This window comes from Adelges cooleyi, unplaced genomic scaffold (genome assembly GCF_023614345.1).
Source record: "Adelges cooleyi isolate 19-005CV unplaced genomic scaffold, UGA_ACOO_1.1 ACOO_flye_CR_arks_rails_tigmint_CR_PRNA_167, whole genome shotgun sequence".
NCBI classification, from domain to species: Eukaryota; Metazoa; Arthropoda; class Insecta; order Hemiptera; family Adelgidae; genus Adelges; species Adelges cooleyi.
This window is the reverse complement of record NW_026095824.1, coordinates 2706823-2722890: the sequence shown is the minus strand read 5'-3', so window position 1 is coordinate 2722890 and position 16068 is coordinate 2706823. Positions and strand designations below refer to the sequence as shown.

Genomic DNA, 16068 nt, shown 5'->3' with positions numbered 1-16068 from the left:
TGATTATTTTTATCCCTAAAAAAGTCTGCGATAACTCTGAACAGTTATTATTAATCAGTTTTTCAAGAATATTTGTTTTAAAGACTTTATCGGGTTTTCACTTAGTAATCTGATTTTTTTTCTAAATCCAAATAACGATTAAAACTTTATTTTTGGCCAAAATAGTCTTGACTGTTCTCCAGTGAATTGTGTTACGACCTTAAATTCTGTTTTTAAAATTTTTTTAGTTAAGCAAAAAACAATAATTCAGTTAGAAAAAAGTTAAAAAAATTAAGACATGGTAAATCATAAATACCTATTTTTTTATATGATACTTTCTGTCACAATCTAGCATGAGAATTTCTTTAGCATGTTTAGTTATTTTTTAATCGCCTCCAAAGTTGTAAAAATACATAATATACATTAACTCTTATAATACTAAAAGAAAACATAATAATTTTAGACGGCTAAAAACATGTTTATTATTTACTAGAGAGGATATTAGTCTAAGATAAGGCATATGAATCTAAAGATTTAATTAGTACCATAGACCCATAAATCATTTCTTTATAGGTCTATACTCTATAGGTTTGTACGTTTTAATAAAATACAAAAACGTCATAAATATTTTTTTTATCATTAACAAGTATATTTTTTATTCAAAATATTATTATGCTATAGGTACTATATTTTTTAATTACCAACATACATTTTTGTGAGTGAGTATTTCAACAAAATCATTAACGAATTTTTAAATTCTTTGTAAAATATGATATTATACGAATATAAAATTCAAATAATAAAAAATATAAGTATATAATATTATTATAATGTTAATATTTAGGACATAGGTATTTACAATTTTGTGGAGGAAACATCAAGTATAATTTTTTCTGCGAGTTAAAAAATTATGAACAAATACTTCTTTTTAGGTCGTCTGTTGGCTTACACAAAAATCGAACAAAACAGTTTTTTTAAACATAATATGTATCTATGACTTGGATTTTAAAATGCTTAAAACAACTCTTCGAGGGGATACAGTTTGAATTCCTGCCTTTTCAAAAAGCTGAAAATATATTTTCTATGTATATTGAACTTAATGATTTAGTTCCATCTACCCAAAAATTACATGTCTTGGTTTATCTATGTGTATTTAATCTGTGGTAGAAGTTATTTAATTATCATGCGGGTGAAAAATAGTATATTCGTCGATACATCTTCAATTGTTTAATGTTACATGGTCAAGAAAGTAAGTAAATAGGTTGTAGGAATAATTTATGAATTAAGTATAGGTTTTATAATGTATACTGTGAAAATTATAACCCGAGCTATAGGTAGTTAAAAAGTAATTACTTAATGCTAAACCAAATCGATGAACTTATCCAACTTAATCATAAGATTTCTAAATAGTAAATTTGATCCGGCAGATTTCTTATCACTTTTTTCACGGTAGATAATACTGTTATCATTAGTGTTGTTATCAGTAGCACTGTTATCTCACACCGTACCTTCAAAAATTGAAATTCGAATCGAACGTTCTCAAATTTCAAAATGTTATTAATTACTAATGGTCTCAATTTTTAAATTATTAACGAATAATGTACCTACACGTTGAATATGTAATACTTTTGTGATACAATGAAATTACGATGAGTAGTTTGTATAATATTTTCAAGAATCGCTGTATTATTTAGCTATGTAGAACATTAACGTTTTCATTACCATGTTAAGTTTGAAACTTGTAAGTTATAAAATTCAAAAGAGCGTTTGTAGAGCGTTCAAGAAGCCGTCTCTATTTCATTCGACCGTTTCGTTACGAGGCAAATGTAACTCGTCGAGTCCTCCGTGGCGAATTTTATTTTTCGGCAATGACGATTTTTCTGTTAAGAACCTTCTAACGCTGACATCGAAAATGTATGCATGTTTTTCATTATTTTGTAAATCTTAGAACCTTTGTCAGGTTATACATACATTTATTTTTTGCCTAGGCGTACTCAGACTATAATCTCTCGACTCGACGTAGTAACAACTTCTAAAGGAAATGTAGTGCATAGTTTGGCTAAAGAAGAAAGACTACTTACCTTTGAATGGCCCATTAGCAAAGCGCAAATAGAAGGAAATTATGACATTGGTGTGGTCGTTTCGTTTGGACGATTAATACCTGAAGAAATAATCAAATCGTTTCCGTTGTAAGTTTTATCAATGTACTGTTTATAAACAAACACTATAAGTTTATATAATTGCAATTGTTTTACTTAAAACAGTAATTGTAATTGATTTGGTAACGTTTCCATTACCAGTTAATGCTCAAGATATTGTTAACAGTCGTGTAGTTCGTTTTAGCCGCTTAAAAGTAATGTTTTTATTACAGGGGTATGATTAACGTGCACGCCAGTCTTTTACCGAGGTGGCGAGGAGCCGCACCTATCGTTTACACGATCCTAAACGGTGATTTAATGTCCGGCGTCACAGTAATGAAAATTCATCCTCACAAGTAATACGAATAGTGGTACGACGCTCTGTCTGTATCGTAGCTTTATACTTGTTTAATGTTTGTTAGATTCGACATTGGCGAAATAGTAAGACAACATAGCTGCAGTGTCGGCCAACATGAAACAGCCAAACAGCTTAAAGAAAAACTAGCCGAAATGGGTGGCCGTTTGTTGGTGGACACTTTTAAAGAACTGACCCGAAATTTAAGAACGGCAATGCCACAACCTGAATCCGGCATCACTTACGGTAAATTCATACACTAGTAAATTTTTTTTTTAAACAAAAGTTGTTACCTTCGACTTGTCTCGCAACAACTTTTTGACTACTGGATTGATTTTTTCATTTAGAAAACAAATGGTATACAACTCCCATTATATTATTTTAACTTGAAGTATTTTGTGTTGTGCGTCTAGCGCCCAAAGTAGAAAAATCAATGGCCGTTGTTGATTGGGAGACATCAGATTCAAAATTATTGTACAACAAATATCGAGCCCTTGACGGGTTATGGCCATTGCTGACGACGTGGCATGGAACGCACGTCAGACTGTTTCAGGTCAAAGTCAATCGGAACAATTTGCCGAATGTGAGCGACCAGTCAACGCCGGGCGCAATAGTGTACGACAAACGGAAACGTATACTTTTGGTTAAGTGTGGCGGCAAAGGAGGATATATATCAGTCGGACAGGTCAAAATTTCCGGAAGTAAAATCATGTTTGGATACGATTTCTATAGCGGTTATGTGGGTAAACGGCCAGAATGTGACCGCAAGTTTACGACTACGCGACTGGATTGATTTCTCGACTGATAGATCTGTAATACAACTGATGGTTCTGTTACATTTGTTTTATTTTATTAGTAACCATAATTGATATTGTATATGTTTTGTTTAGTTAGTAATAATAATAATAATAATACAAAGCAAAAATTACAAATATTGCATTTGAAAATTTCGGGAGAGAGTCTGTCCTAAGTATTAAGTATACATATCGCTCTTAAATTGAAAAAATATGTATAATAATAACTATATCGAAAAGGAAAAATGATAATATTTAGATCATATTTTTTATTTAAATTATGGTGTAAAAAAAATGAAAATGAAAGTTATTTAAATATATTTTTATTCAAATTTGGTCATATAAAAATACATTTGTAATTATTATTTTTTTTAACTTCAATGCGGAGCTGAGGAGGTATTTTGGATAAAAAAAATTGTATTTTGAATTTGTTTTTAAATAAATAATTATTTAAAAAACGCCCAAGTTATCTTACGTCTAAAATATTAACACCTATTTTTGGCCAAAGGTGTCGAGTAGTTTTTTCTTTTTCACCATCTATAAATTCATTGCGTTATCTTTTTCTAGAAGATCAATGAGACAACAGTTATTCGATTCCTATTTTAATTTTATAAAAAAACATTTTTAGGTTTACAAAGAGTAAAATGTAAATTTTGATGAGAACTAATCCCCCCCCCTTCTCTGATGAATGATAACAGATGAGCATTGAAAATTTGTACTATGCATCTGTTTAAAACTATCGAATTTGAATACTTGGACTGTAAATTATACAATTTTTTTTTATTAAGGAAATACCAAAAAAAAAAAATTATTACTCTTTGACCGTAGTACATTTTTTAAGGTTGCTATGAATGCGAACAGGTATGGGAAATGTATTTTCATTATGTTGCGGTTTTGTCATTCATTGGTCTGCAGAAAACATGGATTTTTTTCAAATTAAAAGAAAGTTTACCTGTTAAGATTCGAGACGTCATTGAAAATGTCTCGTTTACTGTATATATATTTGTTTTCTTTAGTTAATACTAACCTCGTTCGATCAATATTCAACTGGTTTAAAAAATTCCATTTTCAAATTGAAAAGCTCTATCCAATGTTTAAGAGGACGTCTACCCTATTAGAATAATCGTAAAAACGTGTTTACAAACTTAAATTTTACCTTAATCAGAAGCACTTAAAAAAAGTTTTAAAAAATGTCAGAATTAAAATATATAAATTGTGAACGTTGAGTTAAAAGTATAGGAAAAACCGACGAGAGAACCTAGACAGACTTCTCAGTATATTTTAAGTATGTAAAAAAAAACTATTATAATTATTTATTCGATAAAGAATAATGGATATGAGCGATAAGAATATGCTTTTGCCATGTTTAGATGATTTTATTTTTTAAACCACTGTCAAGACTGCTGTGAAAAATAAATTAACTGCCAAAAAATAGTCCTAATCACAGTTTAACTTTAAAATTAAGATTTTGCAAAAATCTTGAAAAAAGCATAGGTATATCATTTAAATATTTGCATATTGAGATTTATCTAAATATTTACATGTCCAAGGTCCAAGTGAAATCAACAAACAAATTGTTTGATTTTAGTTGAAATTATGCAAATGCGTTGGGAAATTAAAATAATAAATATATTTTTGGTAATTTCCATGAAAAAATAAAGCCAGCTGTATATTTATTAAAATCGGGTATCAACGAAATGCGTTTATGTTAGGTTAGGTTCGTTGTGATTTATCTGAAAAATAATACTAATATTATGTATTTTTGTCCGTTTACTTACTCATTGTTTGATACAGAAGTAGTTTGAAGATGGACCGAATGTAAATGTGTATAATACAATTATTATTTTTAATATAGTAAAACAATATAATATTATTATGCCTGACCGGATTATTATTGACTAACAGAATTGTATTCTATCGAATGGTCAATGGGGCGAATAGTAGTAGCATTTTTTTCAGATAATAACATAATATTATTATTGTGTATAGTCTTGAGTGTTTAACTATATTGTAGTCTCTCGCCTAAAAGCAAAATGTAGCAAAATTTAAAAAAATAAGAAATTAAGATAACACAATATTCCAATACGGACACATTTAAGATTAGTAGTTGACGCCCGCCCAACGCTGACAATTACATAAATTATTATTATTATTGTTGTTATTACATTTTATCGTTTAAAAAAATTATAGTTGGTAACTCAAAAACAATTAAACATTAATTATTCATTTGACATAATATATGTATACATATATTTACACATATAGAATACCCATCAGAGTAGACCTAGAGATGACCTAGACATCATGACTATCTATATTCTTACTAATAGCTTTATTTAAGTGAAGTTTGTGTAAAAAACAACAAGTGTCAAAATGTATATTTGTGTTAATAAATAATTATTACAGTTAAATCTTTAAATTAAGATATTTTGCAAATAAATTGCCTATACCCAACTCCTAAAAAAATGATGAACTTGTAGCGGTTGATAGTGAAACTGCGGAAGGTCTCGTGACCATACATTAAGTATGTATTCTGCATTGAGAATACTATTTTGTACCTTTGGAATTTATTAAGATTTGTTGATTACAGTTAGTCGACCACATTATTTTATCCACTTTAATACTAAAAATACAATTTTAAGCAAAATATTGACTTAACAATAATGTTTGACAGTGATTATACTACTTGTAAGTAATAATGATACTTTTTTTCCAAATTGATACATTATACTACAAATAATTTCAATGTTAGAGTGAGTTATAGTAAAATTATCATTTTACAAATATACATTTTAAACATGGATAACGCGAACATGAGACATGAAATATATTGTATCCAGCCCAATAACATATCCATGTTAAAACACAGGCAAATTTATTATTCTGTAACTACCTACAGTTTTATTTAAATACTTATGGTAATATAAGGATTAGGATAGTCATGAATATTTTTCAAGATGTTTCAAGTAATTGTGGTAAAAACAGTACCAAATAAATAATACTAGACTAATTATTATAAAAAATAATATAATAAAACTTGCTGCTGAGTTTAAAACTCATTTTAAACTTTTATTATGTTTCTCAATTCAACAAATTTTTAATTTCTACGTATGCAATAGATTAATTAATTATTATTTTTGGTTTTTTTTTTTTACCTAAATTCATAAACGTGTACGAAATAGATTTCTACCGTTTTTGAAAAATTGCTGTACACTAATTTCTAAAATTAATTTTTTGTTTTTACCTACGTTCACTATTAACCGTAGAACCTATTATTCGTACAAATTTAATTAGGATAATTTAGACTATTTTCTGTAGAGTTAACTGTACCTAAAATTAGAAATTAATTATTTTTATTTACCAAAAATTGAAAAATTGAATATATTTTCGGGTCTTATAACATACGGTTTTTTTTTAAATTTTAAGGAAAAATCAATTTTTATTATTTAGGGACAATAGATAGACAATATTTAACATTACATATACCTAAAGCAAATTTAATTGCATCGACTAATTATTTATGAATACATGATTAACGACTATTAAGTTCTTCTAGTTACATAACTTATAAATCTATTTTTCTATTAGTTAGTATAGTTAGTATACGAGTTTTTATTCGATACTTTTATATCTTTAATCGTTGTATGTTTTTTAAATCGTTTTCCTTTGAATATTTTACCCAAATTATGGATTTTCAGATTAATCGGCACTATAGCTGTTCTCGGCAAACCGTCAATAGTAATTGGACCAACATTATTGTTGAAAATACAACTGAATGTACATTGGATTTAATACCCAATACTCAGTACGTCATAAAAGTAGAACCGATCACAACTGGTTACACATACGGCGAAAGCGAAAATGTAATTTTCGTACACACAACCACATCGAGTAATAATAATGTTCATAATGTAGATTCGATCGAGTGTCAAATTAATAAATAAATGATTTTTGTTTTTGTTTTACATTACAGCACCTAATTTAGCCCCAGTTCTAGACGTTAGCCAAGATATGTGAACAATCAAACTGCTTTGATAAAGTGGTATGTGGATAAAGAAAAATGTAATAAACTCAACGGTTTTGTAACGGGTTTCCACGTAATACTAAAGGTAAGACGTTGTAAATTCAATTACACATTTAGTATTGCAAAAGTACTAAACCAGTATTACAATAATACATATGATTTGAATATTACAGAATTTATCGGATGCAACACAAATAGTAAAAGAAACAGAGGAACCCGCGGTAAAATATACTAATTTAAATCCCAATACCGATTATGAACTACAGGTATATATAAAAACCGACAAAGGTTTCAACGTGAACTATGTGTTGTTAGTGTCGTTCAAAACGAGTAATATAATCGAGTAAACGGGAAAAATAATCGTATAAATGATTAAATAATTAGAATAAACACATCACGTAATTTGTGTTGGATTATACCTAAAATGCAATAGAATACCAAATTCCAGGGGTTTTTTTTTTTTATAAAAACTAGAGTTTCGCTCTAGTTGGGGGCTACGCTCCAATTCATACCAAGGTTTAAGAAAATATTTTCAAAGCTAACTGATTAACTGTAGTGTGTCTACACCATGTTCTGTATTGGAACGGATAATAGCTATCTGTCAGTTTAGAAACGATCTGTGTACCTATAAAAATGTACCTATAATAGAATGAATCGCACATTTTGTTTTGCCATACAAAACATATATATATATTGTTACTATTGTTCTGCTATTGGAACTAAACGACAAACAAACGATTTGGGACAAGTGTGCAAATGCTTTTAGCGCTTGCCTGTAAACGTCTCTGGGACATGCCAAAGTCGGCTATTTTCGTCACTCTTCTTCTACGATTCCAAACGCCCCCTCGCCATTGGCGCAACTAGAGGGGGTGCTGAGAAAGGTCAAATCCTTCTTAACTCGTTCAGACTCTAAAATAATGTCAGCGACCAAACAGACACGTCCCCCAAGTAAGGTTTATAATTTTTACTGAAATTCCGAGGGAGCTTTCATAGTTTTAAAAACGTCCGCACTTCCTCAGCACCCCCTCTAGTTGTGTCAATGCCCCTCGCCAATGAGTCAGTAAATTCGACAAGTTCAAATTGTCAAAATTGTAACAAGTGCACAACCACAAGCTAGGGAAAGTAGGGGTGCGGAACACTCGTGTAAACAACTCAATGTGGATATTCACGGTGTATGACGATAGAGTACTGATCTACATGAAATGGACCATTAAAAGCGGTCAACCAAAGACCAAGTTAACGTCTTATCCGTTCACAATCCCGTGAAATCGCTTCTCGAACACTACATGTCGTCTGACGTTTGCGTCGGTTACAGTAAGGACAAAGAGTTGGACGTGGAAGTCACGGGCAATGTTGAAGATTTAAATGGTCTATTGACTACTCTCGAGTCAGAGACATCACTTTGCATGCACCGAATAGGCACAGACGCCATCAAATACAACATCAGTACAGCCGGGCACGAACAGTTTAGTTTGAACGTGTTGGGCTTGAACGGACTGCTGGCAGACATTGCGGCGACCAAAAGAATTCTAGAATGATATTTCTTTTAATTTATTGTAATATGTAATTTGTTTCGTTTGTATGAATACTTTTTATTTAATTGTATTTATTTTTTCCTTTACCTTTATTTTAAATGACGGTTTTAATAAAATTACATGGCTCAATTATAAATAACAATGTGAATTTTTGTAGTCACTGATTATTCGCTCTTTTTTGTGAATTGTGCAAATCTTTATTTTAAATTTGTAAAATAATTTGTTAAACTGTTACTTTGTAGTTGGTTTACTCAACGTTCGAACGTTTCAATGTAAATAAATACTTTCTTACACGAGGCAACCTTGTGTCTGTAAACACTGTAAAATAGCAAGCTCATCATTGTAAAAATATAATCTTCTCAGCTTCTCATCCTACAATTTTGGTACTGCTATTAAATAAAAAACATATTTCTTGTAAACATAAGGCTGAGATTGTCCTTTTACATATTCATTCATCTAAAATCTACTTTACAGCAAATCATCATGTTCCAATAAACAAAAGTATTGAATACCATACAACGGTGATTCGGATACTTTTCGTAACGGTCGGTCGGCTGGCCAAATGTGACACGTGCGATACAATGTAACATTATAATCTTAGCTATCTAAGATTAGATTAGCTCTCTACTGAGGAGGCATTACAGACATTCGTCAGGCTGGATACTCTCTTATTATATGCACACGTCATATTAAAAGCACACGCGTATAATATTGCATAATATTATTACACAGAAAAAAATATAAAATTATATTAACATTTTTCAGTCTGTCTGTTGCATCCGCAACATGAAACATGTCCGTATGGTTTTTTTATAATAATTTACAACAAATTCTTATAATATACAAAATTAGAGTTATATATAAAGTGGTCATAAAAGTAACATATTAGGTACAACATAACAACAAACATGATAAATACATAAAACATAATGAAATATAAGTCATATAAAATATATATTATAAGAATTAAAAAAAACTATACACAACAGAAAACCACATATAAATATAAATCAAGAAAAAATACGGGACGGGACGGGGAGGTCACAGGTTTACAGACATTTTTAAATCTGTAAGTGATAAAATCACTTTCGAAAAAACGCTTCGATGCAAATCGGTAGTTAGTATTTTCTAGCCAGTACAGTCCAAACCAAGCACGGTATAAACCAGCAAAGTTAGAAAGTATTTAATTGAGGTTCTGTATTTAAAAATAAGCATCAAAGCGTTAATTTGAAAGGTATTTTATCCGAGAGGACTAGTACAGTAGAGTATAGACATAATGGAATCAAAGCAACGAGGGGACGGAGAGGTCACAGGTCTACAGGAATTATTATAAATAAAAGTTATAAAATTGAATAGTGTCACTTTCAAATAAACGCTGTGACCTCCCCGTCTCCACTATGCCCCGACCCCACTGAACTGGTTTTTTTTTGCAAAAAAATAGTGGACCAAATAACACATATACAATGTCTTGTTAAATTTAGTTGGAATGGTCGACAATTCATGTCTCAGTCATTTGTACTCCATATTTTAAATTATAATCGCTTATTCTCAATAAAATTAATATTTATGTATTATATACTTCTATTAGAGCAATCTCACACTAACTATTTATACTTCATCGATTATATTCTTTCAAAGCTCTTTTGTACTTATATTTTACTAGATTGACATAGTACAAAACAAAATGTAACTAAAAAAACGTTTTCATAGATCCTTAAGTTGTAAAGGGTGGGGTAGTGAAACGGGTTTTCCCATTTAAATACATTGGAAAATCGCCCGTTTTACTGCCGCACACTGTATATTAATTTCTTGTTGTTTTCTAAAGAAAAATTGAGTTTCTAACATTTAAATTAAAATTAAATCTTTTACTGGTACTGTGATGGAGAAAACAATAAATTTTACTTACATATATTACTTATTAGTTAAATGTTACTAACGTTTATTTACCCAATAAATCGTGTTTCTACTGTAATCAAATACACGATTTATTCGTCTTTACTATCATGTAATAAACACAATATTATTATACAGACCGTTGGGTCCTATCCTAACACGGGTCGATGTTACCAACCGACAGTTATTAGCGTCTGTTCGTTTCTCACTTCTGGTACACCATGTTTGTAATTGGTCCAGTATTCAAAAAGCCTACATCATGGTATAACCAATAGGATCTTTGCTTTGCATCGAATCTAAAACATTCAGTAACAACTTTTTTTTTATTTTAAATTAATTTATAAACTGAATAATAAAGTTTTTTGAAAATTTAATTTTTTTTTTAATTTATTCACAAATGCAGGTGAAAATTCTCAATTTCAGACATACGGTAGGGTACCATGGCAAAATTGTCTCATTGCCATCAATAGTTAATTTCAAGGATGTAACATAATACATGTTATTGACATCTGGAGGAGGTTAAGTTAAGCAGAATAGCTAGTACTGACAACGTGTTTCGGTTTATTTTAACGCCCTTTCAAACAGGTTATTCAGAATGATATCCTTCTAACGATGAATAACATTTTACACAGATATAATGGCTATTTAGCAATTGGTTAGGGCTTTACTTCGAATGCCTATTGGTTTATTTGACCATGGTCAGATTTAATACAAGCGTTTGCCAGTTTCGATTCGTTTGAAAAAAACATATAATGTAATAAAATCCAGGGCCATCATTCAAATTCACGATGTAAAAACAAGAATATTTGAGTAACCGTCTGCATGATGTTGTGATCACACATGTGGCAAACGATGTATACACACACCGAATCCCTGTTTGCTGACAGTTTTTATAAGCGTCATAGTCTTTCATATTTGTTTAGGCCAAACGAATAGAAAGTGTGCAGCGACGTTGTTTTTGTATTTTATACTGTTCACACTGGATTAAGACTTCGATTCTTTCGCAAGTGGTTTCTGAGTAAAATACAAAAATTCTAAATTCACGAAAATGTCGTTTAAATTCATTTTTATAACAACCATTATTATGGTTAACTACAGCTTAAATATGGCGTCTACCACTATGAGCATTGTTGAAGAATATGAGGATAAAGTAGACAATATGGATCCTTACGTTCGTGTTCAATGTAGCTACTTGTTTAGTACTGAAATTTACATGATGCTGCTCGACAGATTGATTGCTGATAAAAATCTGTTGAAGAAAGTTCCTATAGGTACAGATCTATCGTATACCGTACAAGCTGCTAAAATCAATGCCACCTTCTTCCATGTCGATAAGATGCAGAACACTGGTATAGAGAACGTAATGATGATATTTTTATTTTACGCCGAGAGAGTACTGGTGTACATGGAATCGGTCATAAAAGGCGAACCGGCCGAAGACCAAAAAATAATCAGATCCGCTCATAGGCAAGTAGTAATATTTATTGACCGCTACATGAATTCTAAATTTTGTAGTGATTATAATAAGGGCAAAACGTTGAATATACAAGACATGGGTAAAATTGATAATTTAGATCTTCTATTAACCACACTCCAATCAATGACATCAGTTTTCATGCAGCGAATAGACACAAACGCCACCGAAAACGGTATCAGCACCGCCGAGCACGGACAGTTTAGTGTGAACAAGCTGAGCTTGAACAGACTGATGACCGACATGCAAGCGACTAAAGAAATTTTGGAAATTTCTGGAGTAGAGCTTAACTGGGACCAAGTGTTGCCGGATTTAAAAGAACACTATGATCAGGGAACGCAACCCAATGGTACTTCATTAAGTCAACAGATATTGTCATTGAAAAGATTTAATGGCAATTTTGAAATCATGGTAAAAGTAATCATAAGCCGTCTGATACTCAAGTTTTTAATGTATGAAGAATGCTCGGGTAATTGGAGTGAGAGTGAAATAGTACATGATATGGACGCGTTAGAGAACTATTTGCGTGCTAAAGTTATGTGGTATGTAAAATCCACTTTACATGAATACACTGAATTTGAATTTTGCAAGACTATCGCTGTTGCCGAGTTAAGAGAGTATCTTTCCGGATTACCTTCGCCATATGACGATCCTAATTTGGGCCAAATGAAAAACGAACAATCGTTTACGGATTTTCAACAAAACGTCAAACTTTTCGTCAAAAATTTCAAAGATACCGCTTTATTTGACATAAACTTCGATATAATTAACAAGTTTATGCTACTTATATTTACAGATGAGTTCAAAATATTTTATCATATAACACAAACTTTCCCTTAAGGCACATAGGTTTGCCATAAAAATATTATATAAAAAAAAAAAAAACAATTGTTATAATGTCCTCTAATAATTAATTTATTACTGTACTGTTTTTGTGTGCTTTTCATTTTAATTATGTCAAAAATATTTATAAAAATTGTAATCTTGACTAATGTACGTTGTTTAAATCATAATAAAGTAGAAAATTGGTAAAATATGCATATTTTTCTGTTCATTTTTTTTCATAGTATAGTTCATTATACTGAACCTCAATATTCTTTTGTCAATCGTTGGCTGTGAATAATACTATCAACTTTGTATGTTGGTAACGTTGGTATTCACTAAAAAATATTTTTTTTTGAATATTAATTCTAAACGTTGAAATCATATTACAGTACACTTTATTGAATAGAAGCCATTGGAATGTGTCATTATTAAAAATGTGTGTGTTAAAATTGTTTTACGATCTATACGACATTAATCTATTTATCTTTGGTATAAATAACAACAACAAAAAAATGTACTCCCGAATTTTTTTATTCGTCTAATATTTTATGGATACATAAATTTATGAGTTCTGACTCCTGAAAAATGTTTTCAACTAAAAGGTTTTATAATTACTGCTAAAACACAAAAAACTTTGCACCCCTAAAAATTAGCAGTCTATACAGACAAAAAAAAACCTACACTATAATGCAAATATATTTCAGGTACCAGCTGTTGACTGTTGATTCGCCCTTACTCATTGCAACCTACAAATCTACTACCGTAACATCGTAATTTCCCCTTTAGTTTGATTTTTCCCTAATAAAACAAAGCTTCACAACAGATTTTTAAGTAAATTGTATGTGCCCCATTCTAGAAAGAACTTATAGTATACTAAGTAAACACAAATTTTTTTTTTAATAAGTAAAAACTTTACTATAGCTGTAATCGATCTCAAAAGTCTTTTCATATTCTTCTAAACGCCAGTAGTTAGAACTGCGTGTCTTAAAAATGTACTGAGTTATAGTAATTAAAAAAAAACAGTACATATTGGAAAAACTACCTAAAATTTATAAAAACTACCACTGTGTCTTGAATCAGGATGTGTGATGAGGTTTTTTGCGGTTTGACAATCAAACGAAGCAAGTACTGTTAATTTTAAAATGTCGATAGTGTTTTAAAAAAGTATTTAAACAGCGAAAATCGTAATAAAAATAATTAGGATTAAAGGATAGATAAACGGCAGAACTTAAGACGAAAACAATTGCTGGTTGATAAAATAATTTTCATAAAATTGTTAATGTGACATTGCCGCCGATGGTATATTTTATTTAGTAGAAATATGAAATAGGTATTGATAAAAGCACTCTGAAGGCAATAATATTTTTAAAATTAGCCTATAATTATTGCATACAATTATACGAATCATGTTTTTGAGGAAATTCAATTTAAAGATTAAACCGGCTCCTAAATAATTAATTTTAACACTTTGCAATTCTTTTTGCTACCAGATGCTTGTTGTTTTGGTTTTAAGCTACTTAGTTAAATCTCAGCCAGACACCAGAATTTTAGGTGATAGCTATTTATGCCCACTCCACCTTTACCCAAATGACGGTACTAGTTATCATAAAATTTAAATCATAACTTAATATTATTTTAACGTAGCGAGTGAGGATGTTATAGATAATTGGTGAATCAAATTTAACCAGTATGATGATAATAAAGATAGTTTAATCTCTAAGGGTTTTTCAGAAACTATTATTCGAAGTCAATAAGTCAAAAACGACACAACAATGTTCTGCGTCCATATCGTTATACAATCAGTTGACATAAATGTTTTCTGGAGATGATCAAATTATATTTAAAAATTTTAATAAATTGTAACCGCTAATGACGATTTTTAATTTTTTTTAATTTTTCCATAATTTTTAATTTTTTTTCTTATTTCCTTTACCTTTTTTTTTTATGTATTAAATTAAAATAAAGAGAGCTTTTTAATGATTTACGGTTACAACTTTTAGTAAGTTTCATAAAAAAAATGTAGGTACTACATTTCACAATTTGCCTATAGTATATATTTTGTCCCAAGACGTATAAATTTGTATTTGTGTATCGTCAGCCGTAGCAGCTGAATCGCAAAAAAAAAAAAAAAGAAGACTCGCGTCATAAGTATACATTAACAACTGTCAACTAAGGCCACCGTTTGTTCGACTGTTTATGACAAATTTCAATATTTTACATAATTATCGTTACTTTTAGTAGTTAGCATAAAAAAATAATCAAAATATCAATTGCTAAAGATTGCTCTGTAATTTCGGCAAAATATTCTTAATTTAAAAAGAAAATCAAGCTTATAAGTTTGCATTTAAGTTTAAAAAGTCCACCTTTTTTAGACCCCCAGAAAAAATACTAAACGTTTTCAGCCGTTATTTGGCTACATTCGCTTACTTTGACTACTTTGTGCTCATCGATAATGAAAAAAAAAATAATATATCGTTGTAAAACATACACCATACATTAATATACAAGTACCTTCAAATTTGCTACTAAAACCTGTAATTCTTGTAGTTTTGGTAATTGGAGACACTTCAGCTTGTGTAAAAAAATGTTTTAAAAAAAAAAAAAAAAAATAAGCGTATTCTTATTAATGTATCACCCTGTATATATATAACAGACTTTTGCGAGATTTCGTTGATCAGTGGACTTATTGGTTCGTCTTGACCTAAAACGAGGCCCCTAATTTTTTCAACATGAATATGTCATTGGGCTCGGGGTCAATTGGAATATCTATGCAAACGCTGAACGTTACCGACTATATGTATAAGATTATATAAATATAGATATCGCATTTTCAATTGTAATTTTGTGTTTATTGAGTTCGGCTAACGTGTGGGAACAACTGACGGTGGATTTTTATTCAAATAATTGGTGATCAGTTGCATTTTTAAAATTTAATTAGATTAAATTGTTCAAACGAGGGGTATTGTCAACATATGTTTAATGATCTCCATAGTATAAAGAATGGAATAACAAAAAAAAAACATTAAACATTTTTACCAGATTACCCAATCA

The 16068-nt window shown here is 30.1% G+C and overlaps 1 protein-coding gene across 1 annotated transcript; it reads left to right on the top strand.

Moving 5' to 3' along the window:
- The first annotated feature begins 1479 nt into the window (after positions 1-1479).
- LOC126832776 (methionyl-tRNA formyltransferase, mitochondrial) lies at positions 1480-3484 on the top strand. The gene is made up of 5 exons (XM_050563713.1): positions 1480-1893; positions 1968-2168; positions 2351-2473; positions 2540-2718; positions 2886-3484. The coding sequence occupies exons 1-5, from the start codon at positions 1703-1705 to the stop codon at positions 3263-3265; spliced, it is 1074 nt and encodes a 357-aa protein (XP_050419670.1). The 5' UTR covers positions 1480-1702; the 3' UTR covers positions 3266-3484.
- The last annotated feature ends 12584 nt before the right edge of the window (positions 3485-16068 follow it).

Bases quoted from the DNA above. Each gene is read 5' to 3' on its own strand.
- LOC126832776 (XM_050563713.1), top strand. From the start codon at position 1,703: ATGTTAAGTTTGAAACTTGTAAGTTATAAAATTCAAAAGAGCGTTTGT. The intron at 1,894-1,967 runs GTATGCATGTTT...TTTTTTGCCTAG, and splicing joins CTAACGCTGACATCGAAAAT to GCGTACTCAGACTATAATCT. The intron at 2,169-2,350 runs GTAAGTTTTATC...TTTTTATTACAG, and splicing joins ATAATCAAATCGTTTCCGTT to GGGTATGATTAACGTGCACG.